The 22,826-nt window shown below is 38.9% G+C and overlaps 1 protein-coding gene across 4 annotated transcripts in view; it reads right to left on the bottom strand.

Moving 5' to 3' along the window:
- Window positions 1–22,826, bottom strand: part of LOC150088403 (protein sel-1 homolog 1-like) — a 378,494-nt gene that overhangs the window by 339,406 nt on the left and 16,262 nt on the right. For all 4 annotated transcript variants that reach the window (XM_090369493.1, XM_090369492.1, XM_090369494.1 and 1 more), the window contains exon 3: window positions 3,590–3,650. In XM_090369493.1, coding sequence (XP_090225619.1) covers window positions 3,590–3,650 — 61 coding nt within the window. The remainder of the gene's footprint in view (window positions 1–3,589; window positions 3,651–22,826) is intronic.

Below are 22,826 nucleotides of genomic sequence, written 5' to 3'. Positions count from 1 at the left end.
GTCAGTAGTGTCCTTGACAACCCTGCCAACCTTCGTATCGTCTGCAAACTTGGACATTAAGCCTGATATACCATCATCAATATCATTTATAAATACAGAAAACAATAAAGGCCCCAATACTGAACCCTGAGGGACTCCACTAATAACATTAGTCCACGATGAGCAGTGTCCATTGATTACCACTCTCTGTCTTCTTCCCCTCAACCACCCCTTTATCCATAGCAGCAACTTGCCTCCAATGCCACACTGCTCCAATTTGTGCAGCAGTCTTCCATGTGCAACAGTATCAAAAGCCTTTCTAAGATCCAAGTATATAATATCAAAGTTATTCCCTGCATCCAGTTCTTTTGTGACTGCATCATAGTATCCAATCAAATTGGTCAGGCAAGACTTCCCCTTAACAAAACCATGCTGTGTCCTAGCTATAACTGAAGTCTTGTCTAGATGATCCTGCAGTGCTTCTTTCACCAGTGCCTCCATTAATTTTCCGGGAACAGAAGTTAAACTCACAGGTCTATAATTACTTGTGTCAGCCTTTGATCCCCCTTTGTGAATTGGGGTCACATTTGCACATCTCCAGTCAATGGGTACCTCCCCTGAGTCCAAGGAAGCTCTCATAATTATGGCTAAGGGTTTGCTTACCTCCTTTGCTGCCTCCTTTAATATAACTGGATAGATCCCATCCACCCCAGGTGCCTTTCTTGTGTTTATCTTCAACAATTTCTCCTCCACTTTGCTCTCAGTTATTACAAGATTCTCTAGCTTACTGCTAGAGTTGAATACACCTCTGGCATTCCCCTCGCTGAATAACTCCTCATGTGTGAATGTCGATGCAAAATATTCATTTAGTTTGTTAGCTACCCGAGCAGGGTCATCAACAGTTGACCCATCGATCTCAAGTGGACCAATCTGATTCATCCCCTTCCTTCTAGAGTTTACATAAGTAAAGAACTCTTTGCTGTTTTTCTTCGCATCCCTTGCCAAGGATCTCTCGTAATCTGCCTTCGCCTGCCTAACCTCCTTTGTAACTTGGTTACAGATCAACTTGTATCTATCATAGGCGTCCGTGTCACGTGTTAATTTGTATGTATCCCATGCATTTTTCTTCTCTGCCATATGCCTCATTAGTTCATCTGACAACCATTTAGGCCTAAACCTTGAACAATAAAAAAAAGTAAAGTGCAGCCATTATCAACCCACTGCAGGATGGAAGCCTCCTCAACAATTCATGCTGAGGGAAATGGACCATAATCTGCCACGCTGGTCCAGTGCGGGTTGGCAGATCGACCGTATTCAGCAGTCAGGGGCTTGAACCCCGGTCTACTCAAAGAGCGTGTGCTACTGCACTCCCGCTCTATTTATTCTTTTACTCCATTTTCATTTTTTATTTTAATTTCAAATATATACCTTATTCAAGTTTTCACTTTTATTTTTAGTACTATTCTGTTATTTCTTCTTTCTTTGATTTGTTTTCCACTGTATTGGTAATTCATACATTGACCACTGAATCCAATTTTTTTTATTTATACTTCCATTCATTTAGATATATATATTGCATGCACTAGTATTAGTGGCCTATGTCGCAAGGCAGCCTAAGGCTGCCTTGCGACATAGGCCAGGCAGCCTAAGGCTTATGTTGCACTGGCCAAAAAAAAAAAAAAAGAGTAATATAATAATAATAAAAAAATTAAATTAAATGAATAATAAAAGAAAAGGAAACAGACAACCTATGCATTTCCCTCCTCCCTTAGGTAACAATCCAGCTGATCTTTGAATTTCCCCAAACTTTCAGCCTCTAACCACCCATGTAGGTAACTTATTCCAGTAATTTATAACTAGCTGGCTAAAATAAAACTTTTTGCAATCCAGCATAAACATCTCTCCCTGTAACTTGAATTTATGCCCCTAGTTCTAGAATCACTTATAACCATGAAAATTTCATCCACATTCATTTTACTTTTGCCTCTCAGAGCCTTAAACACCTGAAATCAAGTCTCCTCTAAGGCACCTAAGTTTTCAAGCTGTGATACCCACATATTCGAAGTCTTTCCTCATAGGGATACCCTTTTGCCGATCTCACTAGGAAAGTTACTCATCTTTGGACCCTTTCAAGAAGCTTAATGTCTTTTTTTTTAGGTGCAGCCTCTATATTTAACACAGTATTCCAAGTGTGGTCTAACAATAGCCTTATATAATGGGATTATGATGTCCTTATCTCAGTGACAGAAAAATCAGCAATGGGACACCATGAGTCTTCCTTCCAACATGTCTACAATGCTCGGAGAACTCCATGTCTGACCATATCGTAACTCCCAAGTCCATTTCTTCCACTACTGATTTTAGTTCAACTCCACCAAGTGAATAAGTTATTTTGGGGTTATTGTTCCCCAGGTGTAAGACCTGCAGTTAATTAACTGCTGGATTAAAGCACAGCTGCCACTTTTCTGATCATCCGTGAAGTCTATCTAGGTCACTCTGAAGAAGCTCTGCTTGGCTGTGATCATTAACTACTCTACTATCATAATATATAATATTGCATGTAAACAATGGTTAAATAATAATTTTGTGAAAATCTGAGGCCATTATATGAATATTATGTGTAAATCTGACTGGATCTACATTGTTAGTTTTTACTTGCATAAACACATGTAAAAACTAACAATGTGGATCAAGTTAGATTTCCAGGCATGACATTACAGTTATATAAAATAAAACAATGTTATTGGGGAAGGGGAAGGGAGCAAAAGGTTTTAGCCTCTCAAACAAATGCCATGAAAAATGTTATTGTCTTTACTCCCTTCCCATTTAGCAGTTTCCTTAAACACAGTTTCTTCAATACTATTATTAACAAAAGACCCTGGTACCTCCTTTCTTCAAGTTGATTTCATCCTTAATAAATTAATGAAGGCTGTGCTGATACCTTATATTTGACAACACTAGTTAGCAGCATGGTCTATTTTTGTATTAGGCAAACATATTTTGGTTGTGGTCCATCTATTTTTATTGCAAAAAAAAAAAAAAAAAACTTCTTTGTTTCTCTCAAAACCTTAGTCTTTCCAATAAAACTAGCTCCCCTTCTCATTTTGTGAACCAGCGCATTCTGTACCACTTGATCCAAGAGAGCCTCTACCCATGAGCACATCAGACACCCTAGTTAATGCCAAACCTCCAGATTTAATTCACCCCTGGACATTAACTTATATTTTTAGACTCAAACTCACCCACTACTTTTACTGATTTAAAATCATTATGCTTCCTATAAGTAATGCACAAATATGAATTATCTGCAGCTACAACTAGGAGAGCCCATCTCGTCTACAGACTGTAGTCAGTAGATCATATTGTTACCCTCTACTGGATATGTACCCTCCTTAACAGTCCTATTTCTACCCATAACAGCTAGAGTAGCATTAAAGTTTATCTATACCCTGTTTAACTCTAGAATTCACTGTTGTAATGGATATCAACTGCTACTTAATTCCCAACCTGAAATACTTAAGCAGCTCTACAGCCTCAATCTAGGAGAAACAAAATGATTCTTATGTCATTCCTAAAGTATACCAGTATATAGGTTTAAATAAAAACTTACCTCTTTTTGTCAGGTTTAGTGGCATTCAAAATGACCATAGCAGTATCATAAAGTACTTGGGCTAGAACAGTTTAAAAAAACAGATTTAATAAGACTCCTTAAATTAAATCATAAAAAATGAACAAACAAAATAACAAATTTAATTTGGCAGTGCCTGCACTGCAACTTACAAAAATTTTGGGTTAAAACTTAACAATAAGCTCTTTCTCTTACATTCTTAAATATAAAAGATTATATTTGATTGGGTATTATGATGTGGTTACAAAGGAACTGGATGCAAAAAATAATTTTGATATCATATACTTGGATTTCAGGAAAGCTTTTGACACTGTTGCACATGGAAAACTACTGTACAAATTGGAGCAGAATGGTATTAAGGGTAAGTAGCTACAGTGGATAAAAGGATGATTGTTGAGTGGGAGAAGACAGAGGGTGGTAATCAATGGGTGCTGCTCTTCGTGGACTAATGTTATTAGTGGAGTCCCACAGGGTTCGGTATTGGGTACACTGTTGTTCTGTATATTTATCAATGATATTGATGAAGGTATATCAGGCTTAGTGTCAAAGTTTTCAGATGATACAAAGGCTGGCAGGGTTGTTAATGACAGTAATGGCAGTATGCTACTGCAACAGGATCTAGAAAATTTGGGCAGATGGGCTGAGAAGTGACAACTGAAGTTTAACATTGAAAAATGCAAAGTACTGCATATGGGTAGAAGTAATCCCAGAGAAATCTACCAACTGTGTGGTACTACACTTAAGGTGGTAGAAAATGAAAATGACCTGGGAGTAATTGTGCAGTCAGATATGAAGTTTTCTGAGCAATGCAGACAGGCTGCCAGGGCAGGTCATGGGGTTTTGTCAATGATATACAGGAATTTTGCTAGCAGGGAAAAGGAGGCGATTGTCCCTCTGTATAAGGCCAGGTCAGGCCACGCCTTGAGTACTGCATACAGGTCTGGAGGCCTTATTTTAGGAAGTATGTAGATTTGCTTGAGCGTGTACAGAGAAGGGCAACAAGATTGGTGAGGGGAATGAAGGGATCCTCTTACCAAGCAAAGCTTAAGTTCTGCAAATTGCAGCAGCTGGAGACTAGGCACCTGCAAGGTGATCTTATTGAGGTGTATAAGGCCTTGAATGGGTTGAACATGCTGAATTCTGATGGGATTCTTCCACTTGTTCAGATTACGATCCTAAGGAGGCATAAATTCAAATTGAGGAAGGGCAGATGTAGAACAAATGTGTGGAAATTTGCCTTTAGCCAGTGGGCGGTTAATTGCTGGAACAAACTTCCATCTGTCGTTGTGGAAGTTGATAGGTTAAACAAATTTAAGGAGGAACTGGACAAACATTTAGAGAGAACTGTCTTGTAATTTTTTTTTTTTTTTTTTGTGGCTGATGCTGCATATGCTCATACACTTGTTTTCTTGCATCACATGCCACTACTACTACTACGAGCATTTTTTTTTTTTTAGCAGAGTAATTATTGTATTATAAGCAGCAACTTTCAGTTTAGTAAACCTGTTACATTAACACCTGTTAGATGTAACAGGTGTTTTTGTTACTACACACACAGAGAGAGAGAGAGAGAGAGAGAGAGAGAGAGAGAGAGAGAGAGAGAGAGAGAGAGAGAGAGAAGATGGTTTTATGACACAAGGGCTACTGAGGACAAATTGTGTCTAAGGATATGGTCATGCAAATAAACTACAAATATAGTTGTTAAATTTTATACTCTTGTACAATGCCAATATATTTTAAGTAGATTAAAAGTTCTTCAGTATTGACATCATTTCCTAGGATATGAGATAAATCATGTGACACGTTAAGCCTGGAAACTGACTGAAAATCGTTTGACCAGATGGTTGAATATAAAGGACAATCAAGCAGAAAATTATGGACCATAAGCTGCCTGTGACAGGATGAGCACTGGGGTGGGTTTTCTCCCAATAACAGGAAGAGTATGTTGTGTATATCCAATTCTCAGCCTTGCCAATACCACTTACTCTCATCTGTTTTGTCAGAAGCCTGAGAGCCACAGCTTTGGTTCTTGTTTTATCTGGTAAAGTTTGCTGTTAGTATTCCTTTTCCAGATCTATGACCAGTTGTCATAACATGCTTTGTAAATATAGTCAGTGTAAGGAACCTGAGGATGTGAGAGAGTAGGTTGAGGATGTTTAGCAGCAAAGTCAGCACTTTCATTTCCCTTAATATCAGAATGGTCATGTATCCAGCAAAAGCTGATTGACTGATTGGACACACTACAGGAGAATAGCTGAGAATGAATGTGTTTCAACATAGGACGAGAAGAGCAGAAATTTTTCCTTATGGCAGAGATAGCACTGAGGGAGTCAGTGCAAATTATGGCAGGTGAGACAGAAAGCTCAATAATCTTACTAAGCGCTAACTTGGTGCCGTAAAGTTCAGCAGCAAAGACACTGCATGCTAATGGTAGTGTGGCTGTAACAGAGAGAGAGAAGTAGTAGGAAATCACCAAGAAAGAGAAGAATGATATTCAGGTCATGACCCTGGATGTGCCAAGCCCATACTCACCAGACGTGAGCCCCTGGGATAAGTTTGTAGGGAGGTATGACATTCTTCCCCCACTGGAGAAAATGCGTATCACAGGAGGCAGACACATATGACCAAGGTGGAACAGGTGCAGTTGTATTCTAAAAAATATCAGCTAAATCGACATTCCAACTCTGAATAACCTCCTTGATCTTGAGTGAGGTCAATTTTCATGTAGCTTATTTTATAGAAGAAATCCCACCAAGTGTGATAAGGATACTCCCAACTGGGTGCAATGGAAGACTCTATATCTTAGAAAAGCAATAATGTTTTTCTACAAAGATGTAATGGAGAATCATGGGCTTGAATATAAAGACTTTGCATTGGAGAAGTCCTGAATGCTCCCAATGCAGTCCTCAGAGCACTGTGCTGGATGACATTTAGCTGTTCTAATGTGCTTTTCCTAACTGAGTCATATATGGAAGAACAATAATCTAAGTGTGAATGGATCAGAGATTTGTAGAAGAAGTAAGGAGTACCAATCAGCTCCCCATGACACGGACGAAACTGACTGAAGCACGTTCAACTGTTTTAGACAAGTAGTTCTTAGATATGTGATATGCGCTTGGAAGTTAAATTTGCTATCTAATATCAGGCCCAGAAATCTGATGCTGTTTACTACTGGTATCGGACTACTGTTTAGCTGTAGTTCAGGATGGGGTGGAGAGCACGTTGCTTACAAAAGTGAGTGAGTGCTGGTAGACTTCTGTTCAGCTAGTCGATATCTGTTGTATGACATCCAGGATTCAATTCTGTTAATGGCAGGTTGGAGTTGACATTCGATGATGTTCGTGCTTTGCGACTGCCTGGAGATGGTGAAGTCATCCGCATACATATAAGTCTGCAGAGTTTTCGGGATGTCTCAAGTTGCTGTTGCCTCGAATTGCAAATAACATTGCACCGAGTATAGATCCCTGTGGTACTCCTTCCTGAATATGGGATGTAGACAGTATGTTCTGATAGCGGACCTGAAAAGTGGCATAGGAAATTCTGAATTATCTGAGGGAGATGACCCCTTAGCCCTAGCTGATAAAGGTCCATAATAATACCATGTTGCCAGGTAGTATTAAAATGCCTTTTCGATAGCTAAATTCAACATGACTAGATGTCGCTTCATAACAAAGGCATTGTGAATATTCGATTCAGCTTTTATAAGGACTCAAAAGTGGATCTGTTCTTACGAAAGCCATACTGATCTGTTAAAAAATTCTGTGCTTCTAAGATCCAGGTAAACCTCATATGTACCATTCTTTCAAAAATTTTCTCCATGCAGCTTGTGAGAGATATTAGCCTATAATTTTGAACCAAAGAAGGGTCTTTGCTGGTTTTAGTATGGCAAGTATGAAAGAAAGGGTGATATTGTTATATACGTTGGCACTAATGATATTAAGAGTAGGAGACCAGTGGAATTACTTAACAAGTACAGGTCAATGTTGAAAAAAAAAAAAAAAAAAAAAAAAAGCCCTTATGGCTTTTTTTTTTTTTTTTTTCAACATTAGTTAGGGTTGAATTTGAAAGTGTCTGCAATTCTGCCCAGACATGATAGGAGGGAGTATATGATGAGAGCCTTGTCGATCAATTCAGCTCTGGAGAGATTGTGCAAGGCTCAAGGAGTAAAATTTTTCTTAGCTTGGCCTGTGCTTGTTAACAGGAGAGACTGCTTCAACAGGGATGGGATACACTTAAATAGAAAGGGTGCAAGAATATTTGCTGATGCTATCGAGGCAGAGTTAGGTGGGTCAGAAAACTGCTAGCTTGGGAGGGATACACGGACTAATAGATTAACAGTAGCCACTGGCAGAGGTGAAAGTGATTCTTGCACTGCTTCTATTGAAAGGCAATTGAGCAGCAGCCTGGAAAGCAAAGCAATGGGGATTTCCAGGACTGCTGGGAGTTATGTTGTTGTTGTTTGTTGGATTTATTGGTGCAAGGGCTACTAAGGCCATAATGCACCTATTTCAATCTTATTTGGTACATGATTATTATATTAAATAAAAGGATTCAGATCAGGTGATATTTGTTTATCAATTTGAGGAAGGTAAAAACATCATTAATATCTTGTCGGTCTCCAAGAATCTGTTGTAAGGTAAGTTTATTAGAAGAAGATAGATGTGAAGAGAAAGCTGTTTTTCATTCTCTCAGATATAATGGGCATTCAATGATCAAGTGGTTTACTGTGAGTTGAGTTTGACAGTTGCTGCATAGTGGAGGGTCTTCCTGAGTGAGTAAATAACTATGAGTTAGGTGAGTATGTCCTATTCGAATTCTAGAGTACTACTTCTTCCTTTCTATTGCCCCTTAGACTTGATAGCCACTTCTTGTGATCGTTTTTAATCTGAAAAAGCTTGTTGTTTTTTTCTCCCTGCCAAATGGATAGCCATTTTTTTCTTGGCTGCAAGATCCGCTTGTTCATTTCCTCTGATTCCAGAGTGCCCAGGTATCCAACAGAAAATTAATTTTTGCCTGTTTGCAAGAAGCTGCATTAACTTGGTTTGAATTTGTTGTAGAAACGGATGACTGGAAGGAAATTTACACTGAAGAGCAGATACAGCACTTAAGGAATCGGTGTAGATAATAGTTTGAGGATATAATGACTGTTTTACATTGTCTAGAGCCATCAGGATAGCATACATTTCTGCAGTGTAAATACTGTACTCCAAAGGGAGCTGCTGGGATATTGTAATGTTTGGTAGAACTGCAGCTGCTCCAACTTTACTATCTGTCTTGGAACCGTCAATGTAAATTTGGGTAAAACTAGAGAACTGGAAAGAGTGAGTTGCATGGATCTGCTGAAAACTGAAATTTGGAAGTGCATTCTTTCCCCATTGTTGGAAGTGTTGGTCAACATTGGCCAAGGGTATTTGCCATGGTGGCATAGCCGTGCTAATATCTAGAATTATGTCATTCATATTTAGTTCCCAGCACGTAGTTATGCTTTGTAATCTAATGCCACATGGTTTATTCTGCAAAGGTTTATTTTGGTACAAATTATGCCATTTTGGGGTGAATAAATACTGCTTTATGGGATGATGTGGGAAACTTCTGATTTTTGCTGCATAACTTAATAACAGAGCTTGCCGACGAAGAAATAGGGGTGGTTCATGTGCTTCCGTATAGAGACTCTGAACTGGCGATGTACGAAAAGCTCCCAGTGCAATTCGGAGAGCATTGTGATGTACTGGGTCGAGCCATTTTAATACTTTCTCTAGCTGAGGCATATGCAGGTGACCCATAGTCTAGTTTGGATCTTATGAGCGACCGGTATAAGTGCAGCAGCATGTACCGATCTGCACCCCATGACATAGCGGAAATTGCCCTGAGGAGATTCAGCTTCTTTAGACAGGTTGTACGAATATGTTTAATATGCTCTAAGAAACTAAGTTTTCTATCCAGAATTAGTCCAAGAAAGCTAATACTCTGTTGAAAAGAAATTGGATGAGAATCAAGATGTAAATCGGGATCTGGATGTAAATTACGTTTACGGAAAAAATGAACTGCTGTTGTTTTTTGTTTTGAAAGTCTGTATCCATTATTTTTGGCCCACTGAACAAGCTTGTTAATTGTACCTTGAAGCTCCTTTCAATGAAACGCATGTTTTGTGAGTGGCTTGAGATTGCCAGATCGTCGGCATACAGATAAGTTTCAACTGTGTCGGGAATACATTTGGTAATGGAATTAATCCTGAGAGAGAAGAGCGTGGCACTAAGCACAGAACCCTGAGGGACCCCCTCTTCTTGCACAAATGTTTGTGAGAGAGCAGAGTGAAAACGTACCTGAAAGGTCCTATTGCTCAAAAAGTTCTGGATAAATTTTGGAAGATGACCACGAATACCGGATTCATAGAGATCGTGAAGAATTCCATACCGCCAGGTTGTATCAAAAGCTTTTTCAATGTCAAGACATATCATCACTAGGTGTTCGTTCCTGAGAAATGCATTTCGGATGTTTCCTTCAGCTTTGACCATAAGATCAAGTGTTGATCAAGTTCTTCGAAATCCATATTGATTTTGATTTAGAATGCATTCAGTCTCCAGGAACCATGTCAATCTGGCATTAATTATTTTTTCTAATGCTTTTCCTATACAACTAGTTAACGCTATCGGTCGGTAATTTGCTGGATCTGAATGGTCCTTTCCTGGTTTTGGGAAAGCTAATACAATAGAATGACGCCAACTGGTAGGGTAGTAGTCTTCGCCAAAGATTCTATTATACAGTTTTAGCAGAGCAGAAAGGGATTCTTCACTCAAGTGATATATCATGGCATAGTACACTCCATCAGGGCCAGCAGCACTATTTTTAGATCTTGCAAGTGCGCAACGTAACTCTGCCATGGTAAAGGGTACATTATATGGATGCTGTCGTGAAGTACTGAAATTGAGATTATATCTTTCTGCTTGTATTTTATGTGCCTGGAAACTTGGCTCAAATGCAGTTACAGCGGAGATTTTTTCAAAGGTTTCACCTAATGTATTAGATATATCGAGAGGATTGCAGATTTCTTTGCCTTTTAGATATATTATCGGAGTGGTTATAGGTGGATATTTTCCATTAATTCTTCGAACTTTAGTCCAAACAGTTCTGATATTTGTGGTCCTGTTTATAGAGGAGGCATATTTAGACCATGTCTCTTTTTTGCTTATTCGTTGTATGTGACGAGATTTAGCTCTAGCTTTCTTGAACTGTATGAGATTAGCTGTGGTTGGGTATTTACGAAATAAGTTCCAGTATCTATTCTTCTCTTTTTTCGCATTGCTACAGACTTCATTCCACCATATTTTTGGGTGGGACCGAGTTTTCATGGATGATCTGGGTATACTGGTTTCTGCAGCTGCTATCATTTGCTGAGTTATGTAAGTTACGGCAGAGTCAATGGTGAGAGTCTCAATAGTCTGAATATCTAGATGTGCCAGCTCTTGATATTTCTTCCAGTTAGCTTTGTCGAATTTCCAAACAGTTTTTATCAGTTTGAGGAGGAGAGTTAGCCGATAGTGTGCATATTACTGGAAAGTGGTCACTATTTCGCAGGTTATCAGTGACCGTCCAATCAATAAGAGGAAGGAGGTTTGGCGAACATATTGAAAGATCAATTGCAGAAGTTGACCTTGAGGAAAGATGCACGTACGTGTGAGTCCCATTGTTTAATAATGTTAAGTTGTGCCTTTCAAGAAATTTTTAAATTAACTGACCTCTCTTATCAAGGTGCGAGGAACCCCATAGGGGGTGATGCCCGTTCCAGTCACCCAAGATACAGAAAGGTGGTGGCAGCTGAGTAACTAAATCATTCAAATCTGCTAGAGAGTATGAATAGTTTGGCGAAAGGTATATGGAAACAACTGTTACCGCTTTCTTAACCATAACTCTAGCAGCAATTGCTTCTAAAGTTGTTTGCAGTGGGACTGGTCTGAAAGGAGTTCTGGGGTTTACTAGCAATGCTACACCTCCATGTGCTGTATTAGAGTCGTTCCTATCCTTTCTAAGCATTATATGATGTTTTATGCTCATAGTTATTTTAGGGGTCAGGTTTGTTTCCTGTAGACAAAGAACAGCAGGCTTATATTCGGTAATTAAGTCACAAACATCGTCTAAGTTAGATCGGAGTCCGCAACAATTCCAGTGAATGATTCGATGCATTATTGAGGATTATCGGGTGTGTCTGCTTGCTTACGGGATGTGGTCTGTTTGCGCCTGTCTAGTCTTTTTTCCCTTTTTGGGAAATTTGGTCTAGTGACGTCCATGTCCGTTGCATGTGACGAGACCTCAGAAGAGGTCACGGATGTGACCTCTTCTGCATGAAGTTCAAGAAGTGGATCATCTCGGTGTGAATTTCTATCTATGTCCATGGTATCAGTACTGGTTTTTTGATTATTTCTTTCGGAGCTTGTTTGATTAACTGGCTGTTGTACAGAATTTTTATCTGGTGGTATTGTCAATGGTGTGTTTACCGAATGAGTTGATTGCTGTTGGATAGGCTGTTCTTTTAGTGTAGAGAGGACTGACCTGGCCCAATCAGAAATTGAGATGCTTGGCGGAACTGAACAATCTGTTTGTACTGTTATGGATCGTTGCTTTTTTACGACTGAAGAATAAGATGGCAATTTATTTGAAATTAAACAATATCTTTTTGCTTCTTGGTATGGCACCTTATGTTCCACTTTGTACTTTTGTATATTCTTTTCAGTCTGCCACTGGATGCACTCCTTTGAAAATGCTGAATGATTCCCCTTACAGTTTGAGCAGCTTTGTATTTCAGTGGGGCAGTCTGTGTGAACATGCTCTTTTGAACCACAGGAGGCACAGGTGGTTACACCCCTGCAGACTGCTTGTGAGTGTCCAAATTTTTGGCATTTAAAACACCGGACTGGGTTTGGAATATAAGGTCGAATTTTGCACCGTAAATATCCAGCTTTAACAGTTGTTGGTAAAATTGGTGTTTTAAATGTAAGAATGACCGTTCGGGTAGGAGTAAGAACCCCATCTTTCTTAATGACTATCCTTTTGGCATTTATTACATTTTGATCGCCTAATTCCTGAACAATTTCCTCCTCAGATACATTAAGGAGATCCCACTCGGCTATTACCCCTTTAGAGTAGTTTAAGGTGGCATGCGGGGTAACCTTTGTGGGAATTCCACCAAAAGTCGATATTTTTAATAGTTTTTCCGAGTGTTTATTCTCGTTCATCTCTACTAGAAGGTCTCCGGATTTTAATCTTCGAACCATTTTTGGTGGGCCCGCCACATTCTCAAGACATTTCTGTATTAAGAATGGGGAGAGTTTACTCAAAGGATTGTCAGTCAAAGAATGCAGTATCAAAAAAAGAGGAGCAGGGCTTTCTGTTCCTTCTTTTTTCTGCCGTTTTGCATTACCTGCATTTAGGTCTTCTCTGTTTGAGAGATCTGGATCATGAGATCCATAAGTGGCATGTCTATTTATGTCCATCTTTGCTCCTTTTTGCCCCGGGAGAGTGTTTTTCTTCTCGCTGGGAGTTATAGTGGAACAAGTAAATACATGGGCTGTGTTAGGGTAACTAATAGTAGAAACAGGTGCATGTATACTTGCATATACACCAATGCTAGGAATATAGTTAATAAATTTGATGAGCTTGAAGTGCTAGTCAAGACATCACAGGCAGATATTGTTGAGATATCAGAGACGTGGTGTCACCACACAGATATAAGGAATGCAGAAATAGAATTTGGGGAGTACAATGTGTACGGAAAGGATAGACAGGACAGGAAGGGAGGAGGAGTTATTCTGTTAGTTAAGAAACACATAAAATCTAAGGAAGTGCATCCATTTGATGTAGGTGGACAATGCAACATTGAATCTGTTTGGTGTGACATAAGCACTGGGAAAGGAAAAATGAGAGTAGGTGTGTGTGTTATAGGCCAAATGAATCTGATTAGTATAATGAGCAATTGTGCAGAGAAATAGGGAGAGTGGGCCAGTAAATCTGAGTGTCTTATAATGGGGGATTTTAATTTTCCAGGTACTGACTAGAATTTGTGGGTTGGTCACTCACACACTAGCAAGGCTTTTGTGGATTTATTGGATGATTGTTTTCTACAGCAGCATGTTCGGGAGACAACTAGAGGGAGTAATTATCAGTAGTGATTCTTCATGCATTAAGAATCTGCAGAAAAAGGAACCACTAGGTGGCAGTGATCAGTGTGCTGAAGTGGGATTTACTCAAAGAGGTAACTACCATTAGGGGTAAAGGGAAGGGTTTTTGCTTTCATAAAGGTAACTACGGTGGTCTGAGACAGTATTTAAATTCTAAACGGTGGGACCCACTGATGATGTTACCAACAGCAAATTCAAAATGGGAAGCATTCAAAGAAATAATCTTGGAAGCTACTATGCTTTTCATACCAACTAAGAAATATTGTTCAAGATTTAGGCCTAAATGGATGTTAGATGAACTAATTAGACATGTGGCAGAGAAGAAAAATGCATGGGATACGTATAAATTAACAGGTGACACAGAAGTCTATGATTTTTTTTTTTTTTTTTTTTGATTTGGTAGTTGTTGGCGCATCGGCTTCTGTGGCCATATTGCACCTCCCAAGGTTTTTGCAGTACTTTGATCCAAGCCCGAGGCGGGAATCAAACCTGCGATCTTTGGGTTGCCGGGCAGGTACTTTACCCACTCGGCTAGCCCGGTCGGCTAGAAGTCTATGATAGATATAAGCTGGTCTGTAACCAAGTCACAAAGGAGGTTAGGAAGGCAAAGGCAGATTACAAGAAATCTTTGGCAAAGGATGCAAAGGAAAACAGCAGAGTTCTTTACTTATGTAAACTCTAGAAGGAAAGGGATGAATCAGATTGTTCCACTTGATATCGATGGTTCAATTGTTGATGATCCTGCTCAGGTAGCTAACAAACAATGAATATTTTGCATCTACATTCACACATGAGGAGTTATTCAGGGAGGGGAATGCCAGAGGTGTATTAAACTCTGGCAGTAAGATAGATAATTTGTAATAACTGAAAGTAAAGTGGAGGAGAAATTGTTGAAGATAAACATAAGAAAGGCACCTGGGTTGGATGGATCCAGTTATATCAAAGGAAGTAAGCAAACACTTAGCCATTATTATGAGAGCTTCCTTGGACTCAGGGGAGGTACCCATGGACTGGAAATGCACAAATCAAAGGGAGACATAGGTAATTACAGGCTGTTAGTTTAACTTCTGTTCCAGGGAAATTAATGGAGGCACTAGTTAAAGAAGCATTGCAGGATCATCTAGACAAGACTTCAGTTATAGCTCAGAAGTTATGCCCTTCCTAATACTATTAAAGAATGATGCCAGGAAAGTGGATAGACATTTTCTGAGAAGATCCGGTTATAGAAGATCAGTAAGGTATGTAAGTCCTCTTCAAGTAATTGTTTTAGCACAATGTAATGTACGTCGTGTGGGCCCACGGCACTATTTGAAGATTTATTTAAGGATTTCTAAAGTTCTGTTAAATTAAACGGTTGATTGTATGGCAGTGAGAAATGTGTGGAGAAGTTAATTTTATGGCATTCTGCATCTGTCTTGATGCAATGAAAGGCAATGGAGTAGGAAGCAGAAGCAGATATTGTAGAGAATGATCCTGCTAGTGCACTGGCGATTTCCTTTCCCATTACAACAGAGTATTGGGGAGGGTTGTCGAAAGAATTTTCCATTTAGCGCTTTTATTCTTCTCCAAATGAGCCATGGGTCAGTGTCTTTGGTGAGAGTTGAGACAAATGAGATCCAGGAGTCACTCTGGCTTTTCGCCAAGTCTGCCTTGTTTTGGCTTTAAGTCTTTTTCATTCAATTAGATTAATGGTGGTAGGAAACTTATGGAATTTGTTCCAAGAATGGTTTTTCTTACAATTGGCATTAGATCAATCTGTATTCCACCAGTTGTTATGGTGGGAGCATTTGTGATGTTGTGACTTCAGAATGGAATTTTTTGCTGCGGTTAGTATCTGATTGGTAGTGTAAGTAATGTCTTCAATGGGATGTTACTGAACATAACTCCCATCTAACTGGACCTGGGTGGAGTATTTGTCCCAGTTTGCTTTCTTGAACTTCCAGGTGGATTGTTGCTTGAGAGTTGAAGTTACCCGTGTTTGTAATGAGCAAAGGATTGAAAAGTGATCACTGTTTAGAGAGGCCTCCATAGCCAAGTGGTCAGGAGCAGGAGTGCAGTAGCACACGCTCTTTGAGTAGACCGGGGTTCAAGCCCCTGACTGCTAAATACAGTTGATCTGACAATCCGCACTTGACCAGCATGGCAGATTATGGTCCATTTCCCCTCAGCATGAATTGTTGAGGAGGCTTCCATCCTGCAGTGGGTTGATAATGGCTGCAGTTTATTTTTTTTTTACTTTATCACTAACCATGTCATGCTTCAAAAAACTGATGATGAGCAGATTGACAAGTCTATTGCAGAAGTATATTCTGTAGGTAGGTGAATAAAGGTGGGAGATCCAAAATTTAGTATAGTTAGGTTGTTATTATTCATGAATGTTTCAATTAATTTGCCTCGTGTCAATCGCAGATGACCCCAATAATGGTGATGGCCATTGAAGTCACCAAAAAGGTAGACTGGAGATGGCAGCTGCATAATCGGATTATCAAGTTCTGTATTTAAAAATGGGAATATATATAAATCAGGGAATATATATAAAAGCTAGGGTCATCGATATACCAATTGAAACACTTGCTGCCATGGCTTCTAGACTGGTCTGTAACTGAATGTGCCTGGAGGATATATTTAATTTCACAAGCACAGCTACTCCTCCATCGGCAGAAGACTCTGAGATCCTGTCTTTTCTATACATTATTATTATCAACCATATGGTGCAAGGAAGGCTGAGGCTTTTGCTGCAAAAGGCAAAAAAAAAAAAAAAAAAAAAATTTGAGTAACCCTGAGAGAGAGAGAGAGAGAGAGAGAGAGAGAGAGAGAGAGAGAGAGAGAGAGAGAGAGAGAGAGAGAGAGAGAGAGAGAGAGAGAGAGAGAAATCACGCGCCAAGAAAGAGAAGTATGATATGATATCCAGCTCAGGATCCTGGGTGTGCCAATACTCACCAGATGTGAGCCCCTTGGGTTGATTTTTGTATAGTTTGTAAATTTTGGTGAAGCTTGAGATGATAAGAAAGTTTACTGAAGACTTACTCCTATCAGATTGTATTGAATTATTAAATCTCTTAAGTCATCAGAATTGTTGCTTGTCCTCTTTTTTTCTACTGTAGTATATTAGACATAATTTAAGTTTAGTTGGTTGGTCTGACTGTTTATTAGAAGTGGAGCATTTCTGTTTGTCATGTTTTATTTTATCTTTTTTCAGGAAATAGGGACATACAGAATCCATTGTGTCATTTGTATGGAGTTCCAAAATGGGCTCCTCATTATCTAAACGCTCATATACTTTTTTTTTTTTGGAGATTTTATTTATTTTTTCATGCATCCATCATCTTTCACACACACCGGGTAGGGGGATGCAATGGTTATGTAGCGTGATGAAGTTACAGTAAATTTAAAACTAAAAATATGAATTAAAAACTGTATAATCTGAGCAAATAATATATAAATTTATCCTAGGGATATGTATTCTTTCACAAAGTCCAGGCATATCCACATTTACTCCACTTATTCCCACTCATCATAACTCTCAATCACTCACTTACCACACTACTCAATCAGACTCTTTAACCATAACACTCAAGCCTCTCCCTTTCATCACAGAGTTTGCACCCCTTGCATTCATTGAGCATTCAGTCCCATCATCTGTGCCAACATTCTCACACACACACACACACACACACACATCCATTCATTCATTCATTATCTTAATTCCTCACATTCAATTCGTTGCTTTCAAGCACTGCACCCACAAGCTATTGTTTTTTTTTGTTTTTTATTACTATTGTTTTTTGGCTAAGGTGCAGCCCTGGCTGAATTTCTTGCCCACCAGGGAGGTATACGGTGGGTATGTTAGTATTAACATGAGACTAAGGCTAGTAAAGTATATGTAATTAATTATATATTCATAAACTATACTAAGTGTGTATTCTCTACACAATCCTGTCAAAATCCACATTCACTCAACATCAGTCATTCCCATTCACCATAACACTCAGTCATTCCCTTTCACCACAACTACAGGTGACCCCCGCTTAACACTGATAATTCGTTCTGGAAAAACAGCGCTAAGTGAATCTGCACTAAGTGAGCACCTCATTCCTATAAGGTAACATATTTATTTGTAAGTTGCAGTTGGTGCCATAGGATATTTCCTAATCAATAATAAACGGTAGTTTTGTTTGTTTGAGTGTGGGCTTTACGGCGCAAGAGCAACATGGCCATAATGAATAAACGGTAGTGAAAAGATGCACAAATGTTGGTCAAAATATTTAATATTCAAATATTTGTACATATAAAATATTCTGCATTACATACGTATATAATTATGTGGTAACTACTTACGTATCAAAATTAAACTTAAAATTCCAATTAAAATCACGAATTTAATTGATCTAAATTGATTTTAATTGATTTAATTTAATTGATGAATTTAATCATGAAAAATGTGTCGATTTTGGGTTGAACTTTGGCCCTCTTCCAAATAAACTAAAAGGGGTATTAATTTTAAATCCCCTGCAGCGTTACCACCCAACAAAGTCAACCGATCCTTCGCCGATTTGAAACCTGGCATGTTTTTTTCTTCTTTCAATATGAAACTTCTTTTAGGCATTCGTTTCCACAAAAGTCCTGCTTCATCTATGTTAAAAACTTGTTGAGAAGTATAACACATAATACCCCTCTTCAATAATTTTAACAAGTTCTTTTTTGAAAGTTTCGGTTCCTTGATCTGCACTTGCGGCTTCTCCCTGGATTTTAAATCTATTCAACCAGCCCTTACCAGTTTTAATGGTTCCACATTTTTTTTTTTAGGTGAGTTTTCATCAGATCATCATATTGGCTAATCTCTTTCTCTCTCTCTTTTTTTTTTTTTTTTTTATAATATTTAACTTAACTGAATTCTGCATTGGATATTATCTTCAATAAAATTAGTTAAGAATCTTTCCATTTCAATCCTAATAGCCGGCCTAGCCCTAGTTGCTTGCAGTGGAACAGCTATCTTTCCCGCTGCTAAAATTAATTCTTTATTTTTTTATAATTGTTCTTAGAGTTAAACATGCAAGTCCTGAATTATGGCACACATCTGCTTGTCGTTGACCAGAATCGATTCGCTTCAAAACATCTAATTTAATTTTCAAATTCAGTCTTTTACTTACATTTATAGTCTTTGTACTGTGCCCAGACGTTGTTGCTTTTTCATTCTTATTGGCCATTATTAACTCTTCAAAAATGTAACTGCATTGGTTGCATTAATTACAATACAATGTTCAAGTATACTGTACTGAGTGACGACTAGACTTCGGATAAATGCGCATATAACACTAATATTACAAGCAATATACTTGATCATTTTTTAAAATGTTGATCTCGGAACTATGTAAATACTGCAATTAAATTAGCATGCGAGAAAATTTCACCAAGCGTGGGAAAATTTCTCAAGTCGGCGTGGGAAACGTTTTAATGCTGTTTTGTTATTCATTTTCAAGCTATCGACTCCATCAAATGAAACGATTTCATTAAATATGCCAAAAATGCAATCTGTAAAAGAGCGTTATAGTGATCTGTGACAGCGTTATAGTCAGATATGGGTTATAATATAAGAACAGCTTTATAGCGAATCGGCGTAAAGCAAACCACGTTATAATGGGGGCCTGCTGTACTGCTACCAACAGGGTTCAGATCCTTATCACATCCATTCAACCTCGACCCAGTCATACAGCTTACATTCTACTCTCATCCATGCAACCTTTTTCTCAGCACTGCACCCACATCAACCTCAACTTACTGTTTTTCAGCTGAGGTACAGCCCCAGCTACATGTACCCTCATTCCCCTGTAGTCTTGTTTAATTACTATGGATGCCCCCAGATCACCCACCAAGACAGGGTAACCCAGGGGGAAAGGCTCTGTTGCCAATTCCAATTATCTGTGCAGGATGCCGGAGACACCCTGTCAGACTGAAATGTCATCATCTGGGTATGGTAGGAGACATGGGTAGCTTTAACTAATAATTATAGTTTGGGTGTGGGGAGCAGTATGGCCTGTCTTTGCAGGTTCCTTCTTATTTCAAATACTTTCTGGGTATAGTTAACTAAAGCTTTGTATAAGTTTTCTTCTATTATAAATAAGTGTTCTTGTCCCTTGGGGAGGGGGCTAATTTCTGCTATAAGTTGCATACTCTGTATGCCATAAATTTTACATTCATATAAAATGTGTGCCCAGTCCTCACTCTCAACCACAGGTACAGTTTGGGTCATCAGTCATCACCAAGGAATTAAGTTTTGCCTTTGAGCCATGAACTGTTAGGATATAAGTAGCGTATAGTCCAAGGGCATACCACTTTGGTAACTTTGGGCTAACCACTGCCACCTGTGGTAGAAACCTTTTGGTGACTGCTCCTTGGGTTTCCTGTTCCCAACTGTTCTGCCATATCTCAGAGTTTTGTGGCAATTTTTTTCCTTTCAGCCTTGATAGCATTGGCGGTATCTAAGACTATCCCCAGAAATGAAATTCTGTGGGTATGCCTTTCCTGAGTCTATAGTAAAGTCCTCTACAAACTATTTCTAGATACAGTGGGAGAGCCCCAGCCAGCACCTGCAATGCTGGTGTGCTCACAGTGCAGCATGCCCTGGTGATTGTGAGAAGTATTGTTCTTTGTATAGTTAGCTGGTGCATGATTTGCATAGAAACCATGCACCCGCTCCATAGGAGATGACAGGTATGAACATTGCTCAGTAGATGATTGAGAGAGTTACCTTGATTGACTTTGAGTGGTTGGTGTGTCCAGGCTGGCTGGACACACCAGTTAGTTTGTGGCCAGAGTGACATGAATGTCACTCTCCCACGTTGCACTGCTATATGTTGGAAGGTTATGTGGTTGATTTATTACCTGAAAGGGGGGGTTGCAATAAATTCTGTTAGGATTTGACCATTATGGGTTCCTGCTCTGTCTTCTGCACAGCTATGCCACAGGGTTGACCAACAGTTGACATCAGTGCAAACTATTATATTGGCATTTGGTATTAAAGAAATAGCTGATTGAAGGTATATGAAGGATTTGTATCTGTTCCTGGTCTGCAACACAGTGATATTATATAAAACTGACCCACTGAACTGGGGATGTGTACACACACTACCACTGGAAAGCAGAGGTGACCCACTTTTGTGATAGTCAGGTCAGTATTTTAACTACTATTGCTGCTGAAGTGGTGGTGTGTTCAATGAGTAGTGGGGAGATAGGAAGTGGGAGAGTTAAAGTGGTAGAGAGAAAGAGGAGGAGAGCAGTAGTGAAGGCACCCACCTAGTTGAAACAAGAGACAGAAGGCTTCATCACACAGTTCTATCACTCACATTTATCTCAGCCTTCCACATGGATTTTAGGTCTGTAGAACTTGAACAACTAAGGAGACACAGACACTTCAAAACTCTGTTGTACCCTGCAGTACTTTTCCATTTCAGTACAGTTCCAGATTTCCTTTTGACATCTCCAGTTTCAAATTTCTTTTTAAGTAACCTAGACAGAGTAGACTGGTTACAGCTAACTTTTGCAGATATACATTGACTGGAAAAGCCTTCCCTATCAACAGCAATAATTATGCTTTTCTTCCTTGGAGTTAACTGAGTGTATGCCATACTGCTGCCAAATAGGAAGTGAAGACAGACAGCAGCAAGTGGATGCTTTTATAAACAAGATGATGCAATACCACTCTAATATTAAGAGTGGTGAACCAATTTATGTGGTTGCTACCATATTCACCTAAAAGCCAGGCAGAGATTTTATGGTTGAAGGCAAGTATGTAAAGTAATCAACAAGCCAGAATATAACTGCCTATCTTTATTGTTAATCCAGCAGTGGTGAATGATGGCAGGTCACCTAACAGGTACCCAACTTTCTTTTTAACTTCTCGAAAATGTTTTAGGGTTTTCTTGAATTCTGCTTAAACCATGCCAATATTTCATCTTATCTTCCAATTTCAAGATTTCATTTTAAATATTTTCTGCTAAAAATTCAAAGAATCGTTTTAAACAAAACAGAGACAACAGACTTGATAGCTAAAATAAATTTAAGGCTTGTTGTTTGTTTGTTATCTGGTTTTTAGGAGCATTAGCAACTAAGGCCATATTGCTCCGGGAATACACGGTGGTCATTCCCTGCATCCTCCGTATTTGGTGGTGACGGGCTCGAACCCCAGTCTAATTAAGAAGCGTGTGCTATGCACTGCTGCTCCTTCCCACCTGGCTACAGAGGCGTAAATTTAAGGCTGAACTAGACAAACATTTGGAGTGACCAGATGGGTGAAATGAGAAGGGGAGGTTTTTTTTTTTTTTTTTGGACTGATGCTATATAAGCTTGCTTTCTTGCATCATATGCCTCAACTAATGGTTATAGCCTCTTCCAGTTTCCAGTGTAAAGGACTATCTAGTGCACAAAATTTCAAACGTATACATGTTCTTATTATGTTTATAAATAGCAATAAAAAAATTAAAACCATTATATATATTTGATACTGTTAGTTACTTCTGTTTTCAGGTTATTTATTTTCAAATTTTGGTACATTCTATTATCCTCCCACCAGTGTAAGTTTTCTGTCAGTTTTCACAAAACTTATGAAAAAAATCAAGTTCACTTATTTGTAAAGAAAAATGCCTGAAAAAATTTCAGAAGCAATAAAAGAATTTCCACTGCAAAAAACCATGACATGTTTTTAATTTAATTACAATGAGCTAACTTTGCATAAGCAACACCTATCTAATACCTTGTGGGGCCACCTTTTTTGCGTAAATGTCTTAGCATGGTATCATATGGTGTTGCAGGATATCTTCAGTAGTGTGACCAGTAAGGCCCACACATTATTAGGTGCTCTTAGCATTGGTTGTCCGGTTGGTCCCAAACATGCTTAATAGGATTGCGATCAGGTAAGTCTGGAGGCCATAAGAGGATGGAGAATTCGCTGTCATGTTCCTGAAAGCAACCTGCCAGGCCCTGTGGCAGGTTGCTTTCCCATTGAACTGTTGATTAATGGTAATCAGAGGACCCAAGGAATGCCACAAAAA

This window comes from Mastigoproctus giganteus, chromosome 3, assembly GCF_048544385.1.
Source record: "Mastigoproctus giganteus isolate SK-2022 chromosome 3, ASM4854438v1, whole genome shotgun sequence".
Lineage (NCBI taxonomy): Eukaryota > Metazoa > Arthropoda > Arachnida > Uropygi > Thelyphonidae > Mastigoproctus > Mastigoproctus giganteus.
This window is presented reverse-complemented; position numbering and strand designations above follow the sequence as displayed.